The sequence below is a fragment of the Motacilla alba genome, chromosome 9 (assembly GCF_015832195.1).
Source record: "Motacilla alba alba isolate MOTALB_02 chromosome 9, Motacilla_alba_V1.0_pri, whole genome shotgun sequence".
In the NCBI taxonomy this organism is placed as follows: Eukaryota; Metazoa; Chordata; class Aves; order Passeriformes; family Motacillidae; genus Motacilla; species Motacilla alba.
In genome coordinates, this window is record NC_052024.1 from 25,167,166 (window position 1) to 25,186,678 (window position 19,513).

Below are 19,513 nucleotides of genomic sequence, written 5' to 3' on the forward strand. Positions count from 1 at the left end.
CTTTATTTATCCCACCCGCAGCCTGCCCTCGCACACAGAGCACTGGCACAGGTGGATGTGCGCTTTATTTATCCCATCCAGAGCCTGCCCTCGCACACAGAGCACTGGCACAGGTGGATGTGCACTTTATTTATCCCACCCGCAGCCTGCCCTCGCACACAGAGCACTGGCACAGGTGGATGTGCACTTTATTTATCCCACCCGCAGCCTGCCCTCGCACACAGAGCACTGGCACAGGTGGATGTGCACTTTATTTATCCCACCCGCAGCCTGCCCTCGCACACAGAGCACTGGCACAGGTGGATGTGCGCTTTATTTATTTTACCCACAGCCTGCCCTCGCACACAGAGCACTGGCACAGGTGGATGTTATAAACGCGCTCTATTCCATCCAGAGCCTGCCCTCGCACACAGAGCACTGGCACAGGGGGATGTGCACTTTATTTATTCCATCCAGAGCCTGCCCTCGCACACAGAGCGCCGGCACAGGGGGATGTGCGCTTTATTTATCCCACCCGCAGCCTGCCCTCGCACACAGAGCACTGGCACAGGTGGATGTGCGCTTTATTTATCCCATCCAGAGCCTGCCCTCGCACACAGAGCACTGGCACAGGTGGATGTTACAAACGCGCTTTATTTATTTCACCCACAGCCCGCCCTCGCACAGAGCGCCTCTCGCTTCCCATGTAACAAACCTATCCACTGTCTCCAGCGCCGTCCCTTCCCCCACCCAAATAAGGAAAACACTCTGGTTTAGGCCGTGTGTCCTCAGAAAAGGAGCGCGTTTCTCGCGTTTCTCGTTGGAACAGCAGCAGAACTGGCTGATGGATACTCTTTGCTTGCTTACGGCTTCATGTGCACGAATCTTTAGGAAACTCTTTTTTAAAGGCAAATGAGCAGCAAATCTGTGGACTTTCGAACCCTTGGTCATTTGCTGAAATGTTTAACAAACTACATTTTGCATAAACGTTGTGTTAGCACCATGCTGGAGCTCGAGGAAGATTTAAACACCCAGTTCTAGGTCTTCCAGTTCCTTAAGGAGAGCAGCTTCTTTCTGAATCTTCTCCACCTAGAACAGAAAATGTCATGGATGTAGCTTGTTATAAAATGAATCTGGAATACACTGTACAGATCTCAGTCATACCTGATTCTTCTCCAGCTGTTTGCCAGCAGCTGCCTGTTCTTTCAGCTGCTCAATTGCCTTTAGTTTCTGAAAAACAAACAAACAACCAAACAAAAAATACTGGTGAAACAAGAACAGAAAAAAAGTCTTATAAGTTGCTGATGTGTCTGGAGGCAGGTCCCTATGGAAGGCACAGCAGAATTTCCCACCCACAACAGACATTTCTTTCAAGAACAGAACCTGGGAACAGCAGTACTTCATCTCAGAAACAAACACCAGGCATTGTCTCACTGAAGGGCTAGATCCAAAAGTGGAAACTACTCCATCACCATCCCTCTTCACCACACATTCTCCTCAAACAGCCTGGAAAGTTAATCCAGAGACTATGAGCAGCAGGAGGCAGCAAGAGAAATGGGAAAGATTCTCTAGCCAGAACTTCACCATTTCTATTCTGGAATTATTTAATGCAAGAGTGCTCAGTGGTGGCAGTAAGCTTGGCACTCACGCCACAAGGCAAAGCACAGGGCACTGCTCCCTTGGCAGACACAGGTCCCAGCACCCACGGGATGCACGGAGCTCCTGCCTGGGCACCAACAGCTGCCAGTGCACCCGCCCCTCAGCTGGGGCTGGCTGCACCTCCACAGCTCTCCTGGCCACAGCCTGAGTTTTAAAAACTGCTCCCTGACTGCCACCCCCGATGGGCCTCCAGGAACCCTGGCACACGATGGCTGCACGGCGTGGGAGGGCAAGGGCAGGTGGGTACAAATCTGGGACAGTTCCGGGAAGGCTCCTGCGTCCTCCTGAGCTCAGCTCACCTTACACTCGCACTAGTGACAGAGCAGCCCTTGGAGGAACACTGTCTGCTAGAAATCTAAGAACCTCTTCACACCTTTTTCAAGTTCTTGATCTTCTTGTCCACTTCAGGGTCTCCCGTGGTCACGGCTGGCACAGTGCTCTGCAGGGCATTCTGTGGGGCTCTGACCTGGGCAGGGCCTTGGTGTGCATCAGCTTTGGCCTCCTGTAGACACAGAAACACAATCTAGAAAACACCTTTGATTACAAAGAGAATGAAAAATGTCTTCAATCACTTTGTGGGATCCATTTAGCATTCCTTCTTTCCCCAGTTTGCTGGTGTATTCCAAATCCAGGCATGACTTGCTCTGAGGTACTGCACTGTCTACTGATCTGCCTTCCACGGACAAAGGCTTGTCTGGAACAGCTCACATGCTGTTTCTTGTCTAATTTCTGCTTCCTCAAGATCCCACAGCACAGGGAAACACCAGTTTAAGGGTGATATAACAAACACGTACACAAATATTTTACAAAGTAGACTGGGTCATTGTCTCTGAACAAAAAAAAAAGGGGCTCAAAACCAGTGCTAGAAATTTTTTAAAATAGCGTTTAAAGATATTATTGCTTCAGAGGTTTGTAGTAATTGGAAGGCTAATACCAAAAGCTGACTTTTATCTACCTAGTCAATGAACAGTAAGTCCAGAAGTGACAGACAGGCTGTCTCTGGTCTGCCCTAAAAACACACCTCAGCCTTGACCTGCAGGGAACACAAAGCACCCACCTGCTCTTCCCTCCTACCTGGCACCAAACTGCATTCTGCAGGATGACAGAAGTCAGAATCACCCTGTCTCCACACTGATTTCAGCTAACATTCACAGCGACTCAGCAAAGCTGCTACTTTTGAAGCACCCTTCTGTAGCTGCTATTCTCTGTTAAACTCTGCTGCCCTTCCCACACTGCCACACATCCACTGCTCTGAGACTGACCGCTGCCCTTTGGGGAAGCTAATTAACTAATTAACTAATTAATGTGATCCTCATAACCATGACTTTTGCAGTACCTGTTTAGCAGCTTTCTTTGCTTCATGCTTCCTCTGATTTTTCAGAGCTGTTTTAGACAGTGGCTTATCACTGCCTCCCAGCTGGGGTTTCATGTTCTGGGGTGGCTCATCTTCATGCTGCAGGACATGCAAAAAGGTTAAAACCCCATATTCCATGTTGGAACAGAAACCCCAAAATCCACCTAAGACAACATCATAAGCAAAGATGAACCAGAAAGAAAAAAGAAAGGAAGTGGGGGGAAAGTGGCACTCCTTGGAACAGCCAAAGAAGGGTGAAAAGGGTTTCAAACTCATCCACTCGAGTTCACATGGGACTACCCTGTGTGCCCTAACAATCTCATACACTTCCAGTAAGAAAACAAAATCATCATGTTTTCTATCTCAGGAAGGAAATAGAATCCAAGAAGAATAACCTAGCTCAAAATGACTGAAGCCTGGCATTTTGCTGCTGCTGGCAGTTTGTAACCCAAACTCCTGGTGAGTGCTGGGAGGGGAGAGGGGGGTTCTCGGGAGGCACTGGAGGCTGGGAAAGGGGGCTGTTCGGTGTTTTTAGGATAACTCTCAGCTGTGGCACTGTACTTTTTTAATGCATGTGACAAGACTTTTTGCCCATGTAAGTAAGCAGAATTATTTTACTGAATCTTTTCCCTCCTCCCTCTGCACAGGGATGGTTTGTGAGAGCAGCCCTCAGCACGGCTGACAGAATGCTCACAGGCTGAGTCTCCTGCAAAAGCACCAGGCTCAGAATCAGAGCTCTCTGGGGCCCAAACACTGAGGGTGCAGCTGTTACATGGGATTAGTTGCTACTCAGCCTACTCTGGAAACTTGCAGAAAGAAAATAATTATACAAGCAGATCACTGTACTGAAATGGGTTTAAGCTGCAGCTGAGGTGCTAATGATCCACTCTCTTTCTAATAAGTACATTTACCTTATTAAAAACAAAAAAAACCCAACAAAGAATGGCTGTTGGGGGCCACTCAAGCCCCAGGCTGGCTGAGTTCAGAACGGGCAAGTCAAGTCACTCACATCAGAGGCTTCTGTCCTAATCAGAGCACTCAATTTCACCACAAGCCACACTCGGAGTTTAGTGTTTCAGTGCACGTTGCACAGAGTATTACAGAAGTTTGCAAGTGCTTTGTGAAAGGACAGTATTTGGGCCAAAGAGACGAGAGCTTTCTAGCACACATTCTAGCAAACTGTGAGCAAAGTGCCAAAGAAGGCCACCAAAACCGCTCCAAACCCCCACAGTGCTGGCAGCCTGGTTACTCTTCTCACGCTTCTCAAAACCACACACACACACACGAGGCCAAGCTCCAGAGGGACATGAGACAAGGGGCCAGCTCCCCGGGGCCACTGCACTCACCAGCTTGGAGCTGGTGACGGGTCTGTTCCGCAGGGCGGGCGGGCGGTACGCCTGCGCGGGGCTGGGCTCCGCTCGGGGCAGCTCGCTGCCAGCTGCCTGGTACCTCACCGCTCTCTCCGGGAACACGCCGTCCAGGAAGGGCTGCCAGAACACCTGCCACATCTCCTCGTCACACGGCACCTCGTGGGAGTGCAGCACGGAGCCCGTGTAGTGCCAGATCTTGTAGCCGTTGCCGACGCGCAGCCGCGGGGCGCACGTGGCTGTCACGATGTGCTCCCCGTCGGGACACCACGCGAAGTACGTGGAGTCCGAGGCCACCGGCTTGGAAATCAGCCTGTAGTTCTTAACGTCCCACACTTCCATCTGTCCCCTGAGGTTCCCAAACCCTGCCAGCACCAGGATGTGTCCGTGGGGGCTGTAGTAGGCAGCGTTGCGAGGCCCGGTGCCAAAATCAAACACGGGGTCACACTTCAGGTTAAAAACCGTGGCTTTGGCAGGCATGAAACCATACACAGCACAGAACTCCACAGAATTGGGGCTCCAGGCAACATCGTAAATAGGGCCATTTTTTGCTGAAGGAGAAGGAAAACATGCAGCTGTTGGGAGACTGCGTTTTTTCAGAGCAAGCCAAAATAAAATCCACAGTGACTCTTCGTGCTTTGCTAAAATGCTGTATTCTAATTATTGACAGTGAAAATCAATTCTGCTAACTCAGAGGGAAAAACAACCTTGTATCTTCTGATAACTTTAGCTACAGTTTGCAACAATAACTGCAGCCATTCCAAATTACCTCCTTGGGGCCAGCACCAACACTTTAAGCATAGCTTGACATGTTAAAAAATTGCGGTTTTTTTTTTCCTCAAGTATGAACTCAGGACTTTCTCAAATTGTCCCACTGGAAGCCTGCAAAAACAGGAGTTTTATACCAGCTGGATAATAGTTTCTCTTCTTTTAATCTAAGAAATATTTTGTAGTTCGGCTTTGTAGAGGTAAGCAACAGTGACCTGAGTTATCTTTGGACCATGCCCATGCACGACATTTTACAAGTCAGACTTTAATGTGGGTGAGCACACAAAATGGCTTCACATGTAATGATCAAAACCTGGTACTGTTCGAAGTTATTCTGGGGGTTGGAACATTAGAATATATTGAAGAATAATGAATTAGTGATGAAAACTCAGGTAAAATACCCAGAGGTAAATACAAACCACAGGCCGTTATAACTTTTCATCATCTGGGTATATTCACCCATAGTTCAGATAAATGCCAAGTGCATTACTGAATCCTTAAATCCAGAGTTGACCCAAAATGTTCAAACTGAGTTAAATGGCTCCATGCAGGCTTCAGAGCTCTGCCAGAGCCTGCAGCAGAAACACATCTCAGTCGAAAATGAAAAGCCCTCTGCAAATGCCAGAGTGGAAAAAAGCTTCAAAAAAGATCCAACTGCACAGGGAAAGAGGCACCTCTCAGTCCCAGTGCCCACCACTTGCTTTTATCAGTTTGGGCCTTTCCTTGAAAAGGAATAGCTAAATTAAATGAAAAGACTTCCTGTTAAATACAGATGCAGTAGAAATAAATAACTACATACTTACTAAAATGTTCAACAAGTAGTGCTCTTAAGCTGGGAAACTACTCCCAGAGAGATTCTACATACTGAGTCATAACCCCAACTCCCCTTCCCCAGGGAGTTACTATCAAGGGGAAACGGGGCACAGTACTCGTGCACGAGTTTGGCAGCAGAAGGCAAACTGGAAATGCTCCCAGCCAGCACTGCTGTGGAAGTCACCCTCACAGTACCTCCTGCAAAGGCAGTTCATGTCACCCCATCCCCAGGGCTCCCAAGCACTCCCAACAAGCCAGCCCCTACAATCCCAAACAGGCTGGATGTTGGCACAACAGCAAGAGCTTGAGACAAGGAAAAAAGACTGGCACTGGGGAAGTTAAGACATGGACTTCCAGCTCCAGCTAGACACTGGAATTAAGGACATTCATCTGCTGCTGCCCGATATGTCATTTTTGTGTTTTAAAACACTTTCAGTATTACAATGCAAAATAAAGGAGTTTTATTTTCCAACAGACTTCGAAACATTGCTCTCACTCTGCCCTGGCTCACTGAGGGCAGTCTCTTGCATGTGTTAAAGTGCAGGTAGGACTATTCTGCTTGGTGACACACGTTCCTGCCTGTTATGGATTCTCAGACATCAACCTGGCTCCACTGTCCACGTGTTTTCTCAGAAAATTAGTTTAGTTCCCTCCCTGTGCTCCTGAAGTCCTTCCCAATCAAACTTTCAGTATGTATTAACTGAAGCATTTGCTCTCTGCCACTGACATGAAGATGGCAAGTCTATCAAAGGTAACAAAATTCAGCTACTCAAAAAAACACAGAAAAAAAAGCAACATCCTCCTGCAGAGGTAAAAAACAAACAAACAAAAAAAGGGGAAGGATTTTTTGTTGAGAGGATTTTGTTCTAAAGGTCAGTTCATGAGACTAAGAAGGCCGGCAGGCTGCAGGGGCGGCAGAGGCAGGAGTGGCAGAGGCAGGAGCTGCAGGAGTGGCAGGGGCTGCAGGAGTGGCAGGGGCTGCAGGGGCGGCAGGGGCTGCAGGGGCGGCAGGGGCAGGAGCTGCAGGAGTGGCAGGGGCTGCAGGAGTGGCAGGGGCTGCAGGGGCGGCAGGAGTGGCAGAGGCAGGAGCTGCAGGAGTGGCAGAGGCAGGAGCTGCAGGAGTGGCAGAGGCAGGAGCTGCAGGAGTGGCAGGAGCTGCAGGAGTGGCAGGAGTGGCAGGGGCTGCAGAGGCAGGAGCGGCAGGGGCTGCAGGAGTGGCAGGGGCTGCAGGAGTGGCAGGAGTGGCAGGGGCTGCAGAGGCAGGAGTGGCAGAGGCAGGAGCTGCAGGAGTGGCAGGGGCTGCAGAGGCAGGAGCTGCAGGGGCGGCAGGAGCTGCAGGGCAGCACAGCACAGCACAGCACAGGGGGTACTCACGCAGCTGCACCACGGCGCTCTCCCCGCTGGCTGCCAGGTAGTGCAGCGTCTGCTCGCCGTAGTACGAGGCCCCGCTCTTGTCCACCTCGGTGCTGGCCACCACCAGCACGGCCGTGGCTGTGAACACACACAGTTACTGCAGCACAGCTTCTGACAACCACGGCAGACACTGCACTAAACACCTGACAAAAAACCAGCTCCGCTAGGAGCTCCTGCTGGTTGCCTGTGTGGTAGGGCTGGCATCGTTCCCTTCTGAATTGAGTTCTTCCTAAGTGCTAACACAAAAGCACTGAATACCTTCCTTTCTCAGGTGGAAAACATCAGCTCAGTCTATTCATTTACTGCTAGATCACAAGCACGTGAACATCCCTCGCAGCTATATAAAAAATTAAACTATGCAGAAACCAAACATCCTGATCCATCCTTGACTGAAACATTTCTTCAACACCTTCTGTATGCACACCTGATACCCAAAGCTGTGGGGGGAGCAGAGCAGGGCACTGCCTCATCAGGGCAAGGCCCAGCTGCCCCTTCCACAGACACATGCACCCCAAAATGTCTCGAGCAACAATCTTTGCATTCTCTCACAGTCCCCAGCATGGTTTCAACATGTGTGAAACACCTTCCTTATATTCCAAACTGTGTGGGTTGACGTAAAATGATTTGCACAAAATCATTCTGAAACTGCTCGTGGCTAACAAACAACAAAGCACAGAGGCCTCTCAGCTCACCCCAGTTATCACAGGTATGCATACAGATAATTCTGCAGACTAAGATCATACCATGACATGAATGTTGTTATGTTTACAATCCAATTATATTATCAACATAGAATGCGAAATTATACAGAATTTGTCATTCAACTCAAAAATTTACCAGCACATATAGAATATTTTCAAGCACAACACAAAAAATGATGAAAGTCACAGGATAAGTGCTGAGCACCCCAGGGTGGGCAGAAATGCTCCTCAGCAAGGCATTAATGGCTGCCCTCAGGATTTATCAACACAGGCAAACTAAATGCAAACCCCACACAGCAGACAAAGGCAATCCAAAATGAGCACCATATAAAAGTCTCAGCACAGCTGCTATACCTTTTTTGTTCCACAGCATTGTCACCTTGTCAGCTTTAAAGAAGCTTTTGTTGGCCAGTGCTGACTGCGGGCCCCCGAAGTTGGGGTACTGGTAGAGCCTGACGAAGGACGGAGCACCTTTGCTGCCTGGGACATAAACAGCAACCTGCAACAGCCACGGGATTTCACTGCAGGTTAAAGCCTTGCTAGCACAGGGCATGGCTACTAAAATAGATACACTGTACTACAATCACAGTGGGGTTTTTTTTAAGAAAACCAAAAAAAAAAAAAGATTGGAAGCTGGCTCAGAAGTACCTTGGTTGGCTGTGCTCCTGGGGACAACACGAAATCACTGACCTTCTGCAAATGCAGCTTGTTTGCAATGGTATCTGCCAAGAAAAAGGCCACAGATGTCTGATGTTAATGACAAACCACATCCTTCCCTGGGGCTGTATCCTGGATAACGCAGACCAGCAAAGACAATCACAAAGGATCTCTTTTTCTAGGCAAACAACCATTATTTTCCCATTTCACCTACAAAACCAACTTGAATCAAGCCTTTGCCTGAAACCCAGCACTTAGTATTTGGAAGTTCAAAAGGCAAAGGAAGCCTCTGAACCCAAGGTGAAGGCAGCCTGTGCTTGAAGCAGGTACTCTTCACCTCATCTGTGCTGGCTTCAGTCACGTTCAGGCGCCATCACACGGAGGCAGGGGCTCTCCCCTCACACCTCCACCTCCTCCACACACCTCCTCCTCTCCCTCACACCTCCACCTCACACCTCCACGGGATAACTCTTCCCAACAGGGAAGCCCAGGGCTCAGCACTGCCCCTTCCCACAAACAGCTGATGGGAACAGCATCACCCACAGCTCCAGTGCAGCCAGGAATGTGCCCTGCCAGCAGACGTCCTGCTGAGGCTGACATTCCATGCTTCCCACAGCTTGGTTAGCATCAGCAGGGCTAATTCTCAGGAAACTGAGCCTCTCGTAGCCCTAATTCTTCTATCAACTTTATATTGAAAACAAAAAAAACCCCAAAAAACAAAGAATGCAAAACTAAAAGCACATGCTGCTGCTCTCCCCTCAGTTTTCTTTCACTCCTTTACATTTTTGATCTAATAAATTTTTATCTTTCTGCTTTTTTCTTCTCCTTTCCCTTTTCAACATCTATTGACTCCAGATATGCTACCACCAACAGTAAATCTCCATGATAAAAATCTTCAGGCTTCGCTATTTCATTTTTGTCACCCATTTTTTAATGAGCCATTTTTAGCAGTCTATTGAGAATATGCACAACCCAGGGAAGTGACCACAGATCACGTTTTCTACAAAACAACTTCCTGGATCTCATTAAATGAGTGACAATACAGAATCAGGCCTTTCCAACTGAGAACCAGATGCATTTCACGTCATGTCAGCCAGTGAAAAGATAAATAAGAAATCATTAAAGCATAGTGATTCTGAATTCCAAACTGAAATAGAATGTAGGCAGTATTTAAAATAAAAGGCAAGCAAATGAAGAAACAAAAAAAACCAAAAACCACCCCTCAAAAGAAGCAGCATTTATAGAAGGAATGAAATGTAGAGAAATACTCGCATACTGAAGTTGTTGTTTTCAAAGAAGTGCACTTCATTGTTCACATTTCTGGCACAAATGCTTTCATCATCTGCCCAGCAAGGACACCTGCACATTAAGGGAAAAGTCAGAAGCACAAAATGATGCTCATCACTAGCACTCCAGGATTGTCTTTCCCCTCTATTGTGAGCCCAGTAAGTTCAAACATGACACATTTAATGTAAATAATGACATCTGCATAGCAAAAATATACAACTGGACTTAGTTATTGTCTGCTCAGCTTTCCTCTGGGGTGCAAAGTGAGAGTGAATTTACAATGAACTGCAGACACTCACAGGCACAGACTCTGGCTGCCAGTAGCAGCAGGCACTGCTTTGAAAGCCAACACCACACTAACAGCTCCATTTACCTGGATCAGATTCTGAAAACCACATTTCTTTGTAAACAATTAGCATCTGGAAGGCTTATTTACCAGTTCTGCATCTTTTTCTGCACAAACGACTTCAAGCATTTTCCAGTTCTCAGGTCATGGAGCTGCAGGTTGGGCACCCCTGCTGTGCCATCCTTAGCAGCTGCAGAAAAACACAGTGGCATTTGAGGCTTCAATCTGCTTCCTGTCCCTGAGGGGCCAAGCCCATGAATGCTGATTGCTGTACCTGTTAACCTCAGAAAGAACTCACATTCAGAGTGTAGGGTTTCTACTCCCCACTGCAAGGCTGCAACCAACACTGTGCAGCTTTTTAATCCAAACCAAAAACCATCCTCGGGGCAAACAATGGAGGCACGTTCTGCACTCCAGTGTCTCACAGGAATGAGGTGATTTTGTCCCTTCCACCGCAGTCACAGCTCTCTCTGCAAGCCATGCAAAATGCTTCTGGTGCTTTTAGGCTGCCTGCACTCTCCTCCTTACCCGGGCTAGCACAGCCTGCCTGCTGCTGTCAGTGATGCACAGCAGCCCCAGAGCAGCTCACAGCCTGTGCTGCCCTCTCTTACCCTACAGCCTGTCCCAGCCCCCAGCCGCCCCACAGCCTGGCCCAGCGCTTCCCTCCCAAGGCAGCACTCACATTGTCTGTGCCTCAGGCAGGACTGCAGCTCAGGAGCAGGAACTCACCCCCCCAGGGAGGCAGAGGAGGGAATAAGGCTCTGGACATGGAGAACACTCCAGTCACGGGCAGGACACAATACTGCAGGAGAGCACGGCACCTCCCTTGCCCGCCCAAGAACACAAGCTGCTGCAGGGCACGCTGCACCACCACCCCTGCCCAGAGCCCAGGAAACACTGACAGACAGACAGACAGACAGACAGAGGCACTGTGAGCACTCTGACAGAGCGGGGGTGAGCATGGCCAGCACCAGCTGCCCCTACAACAGCACCCCTCCCTGCTGCACCCTGAGTGCCCGCAGAACGCTCTGCGCCGCTCTGTGCCGAGCCAAACGCCTACAGAGGCACAGACAGGGGCCAAGCCCTGCCCAGAGCCCAGGAAACACTGACAGACAGACAGACAGAGGCACTGTGAGCACTCTGACAGAGCGGGGGTGAGCATGGCCAGCACCAGCACCCCTCCCTGCTGCACCCTGAGTGCCCGCAGAACGCTCTGCGCCGCGCTGTGCTGAGCCAACAAACGCCCTACAGAGGCACAGACACGGGCCAAGCCCTGCCCAGAGCCGCCCAGCTGGCACAGAGCTCCCCAGCTGGCACAATACTCACTTGCATAGGCCTGCCACGTTGCCAGAACATTATTCTTTGGCGAGAATTCAAGGCAAACTGTCTTTGGGAGGTCAAAGGAATGCAGTAACTCGGATCTGGTGACATTAACAACATTGACTCTGGAACCAAAAGATGCTATTTCAGTAAAACATGCTTACAATAGTTAATTAATGCTGAGAAAACTGTTCAAGTATTTGACACTTCTAGACCTGCTCCAAATTTGGCCAGTGTTACAAAATTGGAAGAGCTTTCCCCCCAACCCGTTGTTTTGATTAATTTTTTTCAAGAGCACATTTTAAAACCAGACACCCAAGCATGACAGAAACCACAGGTCAAAACATAACACATATTTTTGCATGCAACACATAAGCTCTAAATATGAGAACAAACACTACAATGCACCTGTTCTACAAAAAAGGAACCAGTAATGTCCACAAGGTGTATAACTCGTTATTTTCTGTGGACTCTACTAACAGATTAATCCCAGAAGACAAAAATATTTCATCTGATAAACTCCATTTAAAGTGTACAAGCACTTGATTAACAGCAACCACCTTTACACAGACAAGAGTGAGGCATAACTGATTCCATTCATTTCATGCAAGCTAAACATTGAGACAATAAAAGGCACTCACTTTTCTCCATTGCACCAGGCAAACAGGGAGCCGTCCTTGCTAAAAGCAACAGCTTTGCAGTTTTTTCCAGAATCCCTAAAGAAATAAGAAATGAGCGTGAGTAGGCAACAGCACCACAGTTAAGGTTTTCTTATCAAAACCAACAGAGGAGCTTTCCTGCTGTGCTCTGGGGAGCCCTGAGGAGCCCTGAGTCACAGCGCAGTCGCTGCTGCCCCTGCCAGGGACTGCCCCCTGGCAGCCAGAGCCCAGCCAGAGCAGACCTTCCCAGCCTCAGTGCTCTGAGCTCACTCATAAGCACACGATTTTCAGTCCCACAGTCTATCCCCACTTTCCAAAAGCAATTTCTTTGCTGCCAGTGACTGCAGTACCTTTGGAACGCCGCGCTCTCGGTGAAGCTGGGGGGCCCGTTCACCATGTAGAGCCCCTCGGACCCCCTCACTGCGGGAGGAAACACACAGCTCGTTTCAAACGCAGGAAAATGCCAAAGCGGGAGATTTTCCAACTTGTGGACCCTGAGGCACGCAGAGTCTTTCCCATACGGGCTACAAGGAAATTCCAGGGCGCAGCCTGGAGCTGCCACCCCTCTGCAGGACTGTGTCCCCAGGACGGGCAGCCACAGCCCCGCTGAACAGCTCTGCTCGTGCCCAAATACAGTTTCAGAGAGTTCATGCACACCACAGCCCCAGAGGCCCTAAGGGAGCCCCAAACACCCTGGAGTGTGACCCAGGACCCGCGCAGCCCTGCTGCACCGCGCTCGGCAGCTCCCCCGCTCAGCTCAAACCCGCAACCGAGGGAGGGAGCAGCCCAAAACCCACCCCAACAATCCGCAACCCACCGGCAGCCCCCACCGGCCCGAGGGAGGGGAAACCGGCTGGCGTTTAAAGCTTGCAAACACAGAAAAGGGGAATGCGCATCCCTTACGTTAGGGGAGTTTAAACACTGACAGGGGAAACGACTTCCGAGCAGGGCTCCGGCCGGCAGCCGCTGCCCCGCGCCCCGGCACCCCGCGAGTAAATCCCCGCGGCGGGGGAGCGACCCCGCGACACCGGGCCTCGAGGCCCCGCGGCGCGGGGGGCGGCGGGCCGAGGCGGCACCGGGCCCTCCCTGCGGCCCCGGGCCGAGCGAGCACAGGGCCCGGCGAGCCCTGACCACCGCCGGGGCCGGCGCCGTCAAGAACTCCACGACCGGGGCCCGACTTGGCCACGCCGCGGCAGCGCACGCCGGGGAGGGGACGCGCGGCGGAGGCCGGCGGGCACCGGAGGAGCAGCGGAGGAGCACCGGAGGGGCCCCGGGCCACCCCGCCCCACCCTGGCTGCCATCCCCGCGCCCCGGCCCCGGGCCCGGCGCACCTGCGAGCAGCGGCGTGGGCGGCGCCATCTTGGGGCGCGTGCGAGCGCTGGTTCCGGTTCCGGTTCCGGGTCGGCGGCGGCGCAGCGGCCGCAGCGCGCGCCACGTTTACCGGGCGGGGCGGGGCGCGGGGCGCGCGCGCGGGTTGGCGCGCGCGGGCCCCGCCCCCGGCGGGCGCGCTCCCGGCGTGCGGCGCGCGCGGTGCTGACGCGGCAGCGGCGGCCGGGCCGGACCGGGCCGAGCGGACATGGTGGCCAAGCAGCGCATCCGCATGGCCAACGAGAAGCACAGCAAGAACATCACCCAGCGCGGCAACGTCGCCAAGACCTCGGTGCGCGGGGCCGGGCCGAGCCGGGCGGGCACGGGCGGGGGTGGCGGGGCCGGGCCGCGCCGCGCTGACGGCGATGCTGTGCTCGCAGAGAACGGCTCCGGAGGAGAAGGCGTCGGTCGGGCCCTGGCTGTTGGCTCTCTTCATCTTCGTGGTCTGCGGATCAGGTGAGCGGCCGCGCGCGAGCCGCCGGCTCCGGGCCCGGCACAGCCCCTCCGGGCCGGGCACAGCCCCTCCGGGCCCGGCACAGCCCCTCCGGGCCGGGCACAGCCCCTCCGGGCCCGGCACAGCCCCTCCGGGCCGGGCGCTGCCCCTCCGGGCCGGGCACAGCCCCTCCGGGCCGGGCACAGCCCCTCCGGGCCGGTCCTGCCCCTCCGGGCCGGGCGCTGCCCCTCCGGGCCCGACACAGCCCCTCCGGGCCGGGCACAGCCCCTCCGGGCCGGTCCTGCCCCTCCGGGCTCCGGCGGCGCTCGGGGCCCCGGAGCTCGCTGCTGGCGCTGCCCGGCGAGCGCTCCCCTCTCCGCTCTCTTGCAGCTATCTTCCAGATCATCCAGAGCATCCGGATGGGCATGTGAGGGGCCGGTGCCGGGCCATGGCCCGCCGGCCCCGGCCGCCGCGGCAGCTGCCGAGGAGCGGCGCGCGGCACCGGCCGTGTCGCATTCCAGGTCCCTTCACGAGTCATTCCGAGTTTTCTAGCCCGTGCCACAGTGCCTTGAACAGCACCACATGTATAAAGCAATAAAAGTCTGTTGTTGATCTACAATCGTGGACCTACTTATTCGCTGAAGATCCGGCCTGGTCTCTGTAATACGTGGAGCTATACGCGACGTAGGTCCGTAGGAACTGGCATCTGTTGTTAACTGCGGTCCCAGAGCAGCGTCGCCCTCGCTGTGTAGCTGGAAATGGCTTTATCTGACGCTGGAAGCCAGGATTCCCGTAGAGGCTGGAGCCCGACTGTGCAGCATGTTCCCGAGGAGCCTCTCCCGTGCGTCCTCCGGTGTGCGAGGGCGGGCCCACTGCAGCATGTGGCAGTGCTCCCCGTCCCCACGCGCGGCACCGCCTGTAGCTTTGTCCTAACCCACGCGAAACGCTTGTCTGTGTAGGGCTGGGGGGAGCGAGGAGCCGGCACGGCCGGGCAGCAGCTGCCCTGGCGGGACCCGGCGCCGGAGCTCCGTGGACTGCGGGAGCACCGTGGCCAGACCTGCGGCGCCCCGAGCCTCCCCGGCCGTGCCTGTGCTGCTGTAAATACTTCTTGGACAACTTTCAACAAGTGGTGATAGTTTTAAATTTGACAATGTTGTGTGGGAATATTGAGTGCGGGGAGGGGGGACACGCTGCCTCCCTGCCCACAGTTCTGCTTCTGTATGTGCAGCCCCCGCAGAGTGTGGTGTGTCTTGCAATATATATTTAATCCTATTTAAGGTAAAACCTGCCTTCAACTCGATTTCTTTTAACAATGGATTCAGTACTTAACTGCTTCCCTACTGGTGATCACAGTTCCTTCTTCTGTAGACGACTGTAACATGAGATCACGTGGAAATGCTGCTATTGATCATATTTCCCTGCTGATGGCCCTGGCTCCTGCTGGCTCTGCTGTCTGCGTGGTGACAAAGGTGGTGGGAATTGCTCTGCTGGTGCACGCAGTTGCTAAAAGAAGATTGCTCCAGGTTTCTTAGAAGACAAATTTTAAGTCTGGTTATGCTAGAAATAATAGAAAACAAGAAGGGTTGAGGTTAAGGAATTGCCTGTTAGCCGTGGAGGAGCAGATCTGTACGCGTTGTATTTCCGTATGGGGTCGCTGGGCCGGGGCCAGCCGGGGCACGGGCACCTTGTGCTGGGACACTCGTGTGCTGTGGCAGCGGGGCAAGTCTGTACCATCGCTGATTTTAAATAAAGTTCTTTCCAAAGGCAAGCTGTGTTCCCTGTGGTGTGGGCAGGCAGGGCTCTGCTGGCTGTGAGACTCGGCCGTTCACACAAGCAGGGATGGACTGGCTTTCCCTCAGAGGAGCCGCCGGGCCAGGCTGGGAGCACGGGGCCCGGGCTGGGGCTGCCGGGGCTCCGGCTGCTCCCCTGCCCTCTGGGGACCAGCCATGCCCCGCAGGGTGCGGCAGGTGCCTCTCTGCTCCCCGGAGTGCACAGAGCCCCGGGGCTGGCGGCTCCTGCCGGCTGTGCCAGCACGGCAGCTGCTCGCGGGCCGGGGCAGCGTTCAGGGCTCGGACGAGCTGGCTCTTTGAAGGTCGGTGAGCTCTTGCCTTGGTGCGAGCTGGCCCCAGGGGTGCGTGCAGCGCTGTGCCCTGCAGCGTGAGGGGTCTGGGGCAGCTGCAGGGCCAGAGCTGGGGCTGGCTGGGGCATCTCTGAGGGGCCCCCTGGCCCCAGCTGTGCTCACACAGCCAAGAACAAATGCTGCAAAATACCACACGCGTTTCTTTCTGAATGCTATCAGAGCAATACCTGTTTATTGCCCCTCGTGAGATGCAGCTTGTCATTCCCAGGCCCTGGCAGCTGACACTTGCTGGCTGTGACCCCGTGCCAAGGCCGCGGATGCTCGGGTTCTTCTGCGGGGCTGAGCTGGCTCAGGTGACGTCATTAACCACCTGCAGCACACTTGCATCTCAATTTTTTCTTTTTCTTTTCCTCCTGTGAAGCCTTCTCAAGGCTGGCAGCAGGGCTGCGCTTCAGCCCGCATCAGGAGGGGTGTGCTTCCCAAGGCGAGAGGCGCCCGCTGCGCCGCCAGGCGCTCACGGCCGCTGGAGCGCACCAAGGGCCGCGGCCCCGGCGCCGCCTCCGTGTCCCGCCCGCAGCACCGAGGGGACCCGGCAGCGGCCGGAGCCGCGCCTGCGACAACAGCAGCGCAGGGCCCGCGGCCGCGCACGGGAGAGGGGACACGGCGGGAGCCCGGGACAGGCGGCGGCAGCGGCGCTGGCAGGGACGGAGCGAGGGCCGAGCGACGGGGAACCGGCCCGGGGCAGCGGATCCTGGGCTGGGAAGACGGGCGGGACCGGGAAAGAGAACGGGACCGGGAACGAGAACGGGAATGGGAACGCGAATGGAAATGAACGGAAACGGGACAGGGAGCGGGACCGGGAACACGAATGGAAACGGGACCGGGAACGGGAATGAGAACGGGAACGCGAATGGAAACGGGAACGGGAACGGGAATGAGAACGGAAACGGGAATGGAAACGGGACCGGGAACGGGAATGAGAACGGGAACGCGAATGGAAACGGGACCGGGAACGGGAATGAGAACGGGAACGCGAATGGAAACGGGAACGGGACCGGGGCGGGCCGGGGACAGCCCCGCCCCGCTCCACAGCGCCGCCCCGCGGCCGCCACGGCCCCCGCAGGTCCCGCTGCGCCACGGGCGGAGCCGCCGGCGTGAGGCGGGGAAGGGCCGGGGGAAGGGCCGGGGGAAGGGCCGGTGCTGCAGCCGGGAGAAGGGTCCGTGCTGCTCTGTGCTCACCTGCTCCGGAGCCGCCTCACTGCTGTGCCAGCCTCCCGCACACGCTCCCCTCTGAGCCCGGGCCGCGGCCGTGAAGCTCTCCTCAATAGGCATTTCCTCCGCAGCCTCCGGTGTCTCCGTGGCTTTTCCCCGCATCTTCTGTCACGTCCGGTCTGAGACGCCGGGCCTGGCTCGCAGCCAGCTCTGCCCAGCCTCAGCGCATTCAGACCGCTCTGGGACACGCAGCCCGCTCCCAACCCCTGCCAAAGCACACGCTGCGTGGACGCCGCAGCTGAATCCCTTCTCTTTGTACCAAAGCTACGGAACAATGTCGTAGACACGCGTTGGAGCACCCGCAGCTGCTCTGGAGAGCCGGCTCCCCCAGGCAGCTGGCCCCGGGACAGCGGCGGGAGCCGCCCCGGCGGGACAAGGACGGGCCACGGCACCGAGCCGGGCCGGCGGCACCGAGCCAGCGGCAGCCGCACATCTACTGCCCCCACGGCACTCTCACGGTGAGAACTGCTGCTCCTTTTCCTCACGCAGCCTCTCGAGAAGAGCCCGCAGCATCCCCAGACCCTTTCTGCCAGTTCAGAGGGCTCTCACAAGCCCAGCCGCTGTCCAGACCTGAATACAGCTCATCTCTACGTGAAAAAACTAAACACAAACCCCCAAAACGAACCTGACAGGAGCAGAGCAAAGCAAACGCTTTCAAACAGGAGCACTTCAATCTTTGTTTCATCCCCTTTTCCAGATTCACTAAATGCTTCTTGCTTTCAGAGAAAGCGCCTCTGCAGCTCCCGGTGTGCAGGATGCCCATCACTGCCTCCCAGCTCACACACAGAGGAACAGGCATGCCCAGGGGAGCAGAGCAGCTCCTCTGCAGCTCCCGGTGTGCAGGATGCTCCATCACTGCCTCCCAGCTCACACAGAGGAACAGGCATGCCCAGGGGAGCAGAGCAGCTCCCGGTGTGCAGGATGTGCCCGTCACTCCCTCCCAGCTCACACACAGAGGAACAGGCATGCCCAGGGGAGCAGAGCCGCTCCCGGTGTGCAGGATGTGCCCGTCACTCCCTCCCAGCTCATACAGAGGAACAGGCATGCCCAGGGGAGCAGAGCCGCTCCTCTGCAGCTCCCGGTGTGCAGGATGCTCCATCACTGCCTCCCAGCTCACACAGAGGAACAGGCATGCCCAGGGGAGCAGAGCCGCTCCTCTGCAGCTCCCGGTGTGCAGGATGTGCCCGTCAGTGCCTCCCAGCTCACACACACAGAGGAACAGGCATGCCCAGGGGAGCAGAGCCCCTCCTCTGCTCCCAGCAGAAAAACAGTGACCACCTGAGGCAGGAAAGTTGTCTCTGTTCAGTTTCACTCAAAAGTGAACTGACAGGCACAGAGTATCCTCTGAGAAATTTTAATCAGCTACTCACCTGAGGGACACTTGTTCCCAGATATCCCCCATGTCCTTTTTCTTGCTTTACCAGCATCATCCTCACTGTGCAGCTGGAGTGAACGACTGAGCACCCTGCAGAGGAAACACACACAGCTACTGGAGTATTTTGCTTTCTAACCTGCGTGCACTGAAGTCTCCCAGCAGTGCTCACAGCACAGGGGTGCAGCAGGCAGGAAACACCAATCCACACCTATGGAAAGATCATTTTGGTGTTACTTTAGCCAGAACTTTTCAATAAGCACACAACACAGGGCTTGTTTGAACTGTGCTGAACTGATGCTTACCAGGAGGAGATGCTTCTCGCTTTCCAGGACACGGACACTCCTTTGAGATCTGAAGACACCAAAACCTGCAGTTCCCAATGTTTCCTCCGGTGTACCTCAGGCACAAACCTGAGCAGCGCTAACCTGCTCAGGGCTCAGGTACCGAAGCAGACACTCACAGTAGTGACTCAGCAGGCCCAGATGTTTATTTAGAGCTATCAGTGCAAACCCAAACCCCTAGGGCAGCCACTGACAGCATCAGAAGATGCTTCTCCTGGAAGAGAAGAAACCAGTCTGAAAGTGGTAACCCTGGCACTGCTCTGTCACTGCCTCGCTGACACTGCTTTTCTCCACTTTGTTCAGAAAAGAGCTACTGAGTTT

At 54.4% G+C, this 19,513-nt stretch overlaps 2 protein-coding genes across 3 annotated transcripts; one reads left to right on the forward strand and one right to left on the reverse strand.

Moving 5' to 3' along the window:
- Positions 1-615: 615 nt before the first annotated feature.
- On the reverse strand, positions 616-13,743 carry EIF2A (eukaryotic translation initiation factor 2A). Of its 2 annotated transcripts, none has more exons than XM_038146237.1 (14): positions 13,655-13,743; positions 12,674-12,743; positions 12,306-12,380; positions 11,671-11,789; positions 10,435-10,534; positions 9,988-10,070; positions 8,703-8,776; positions 8,409-8,553; positions 7,315-7,431; positions 4,339-4,910; positions 2,975-3,091; positions 2,012-2,140; positions 1,144-1,209; positions 616-1,068 (listed from the first exon to the last, which is right to left on the reverse strand). In XM_038146237.1, the coding sequence occupies exons 1-14, from the start codon at positions 13,680-13,682 to the stop codon at positions 1,003-1,005; spliced, it is 1,761 nt and encodes a 586-aa protein (XP_038002165.1). In that variant the 5' UTR covers positions 13,683-13,743; the 3' UTR covers positions 616-1,002. The 2 variants fall into 2 exon arrangements, with proteins under 2 accessions (XP_038002165.1, XP_038002166.1); XM_038146238.1 differs by lacking the exon at positions 13,655-13,743 and adding an exon at positions 13,227-13,567.
- A 63-nt stretch (positions 13,744-13,806) lies between these two features.
- On the forward strand, positions 13,807-15,892 carry SERP1 (stress associated endoplasmic reticulum protein 1). The gene is made up of 3 exons (XM_038146239.1): positions 13,807-13,983; positions 14,072-14,147; positions 14,515-15,892. Exons 1-3 carry the CDS (start codon positions 13,900-13,902, stop codon positions 14,553-14,555), a joined length of 201 nt encoding a protein of 66 aa, XP_038002167.1. The 5' UTR covers positions 13,807-13,899; the 3' UTR covers positions 14,556-15,892.
- Positions 15,893-19,513: the final 3,621 nt, after the last annotated feature.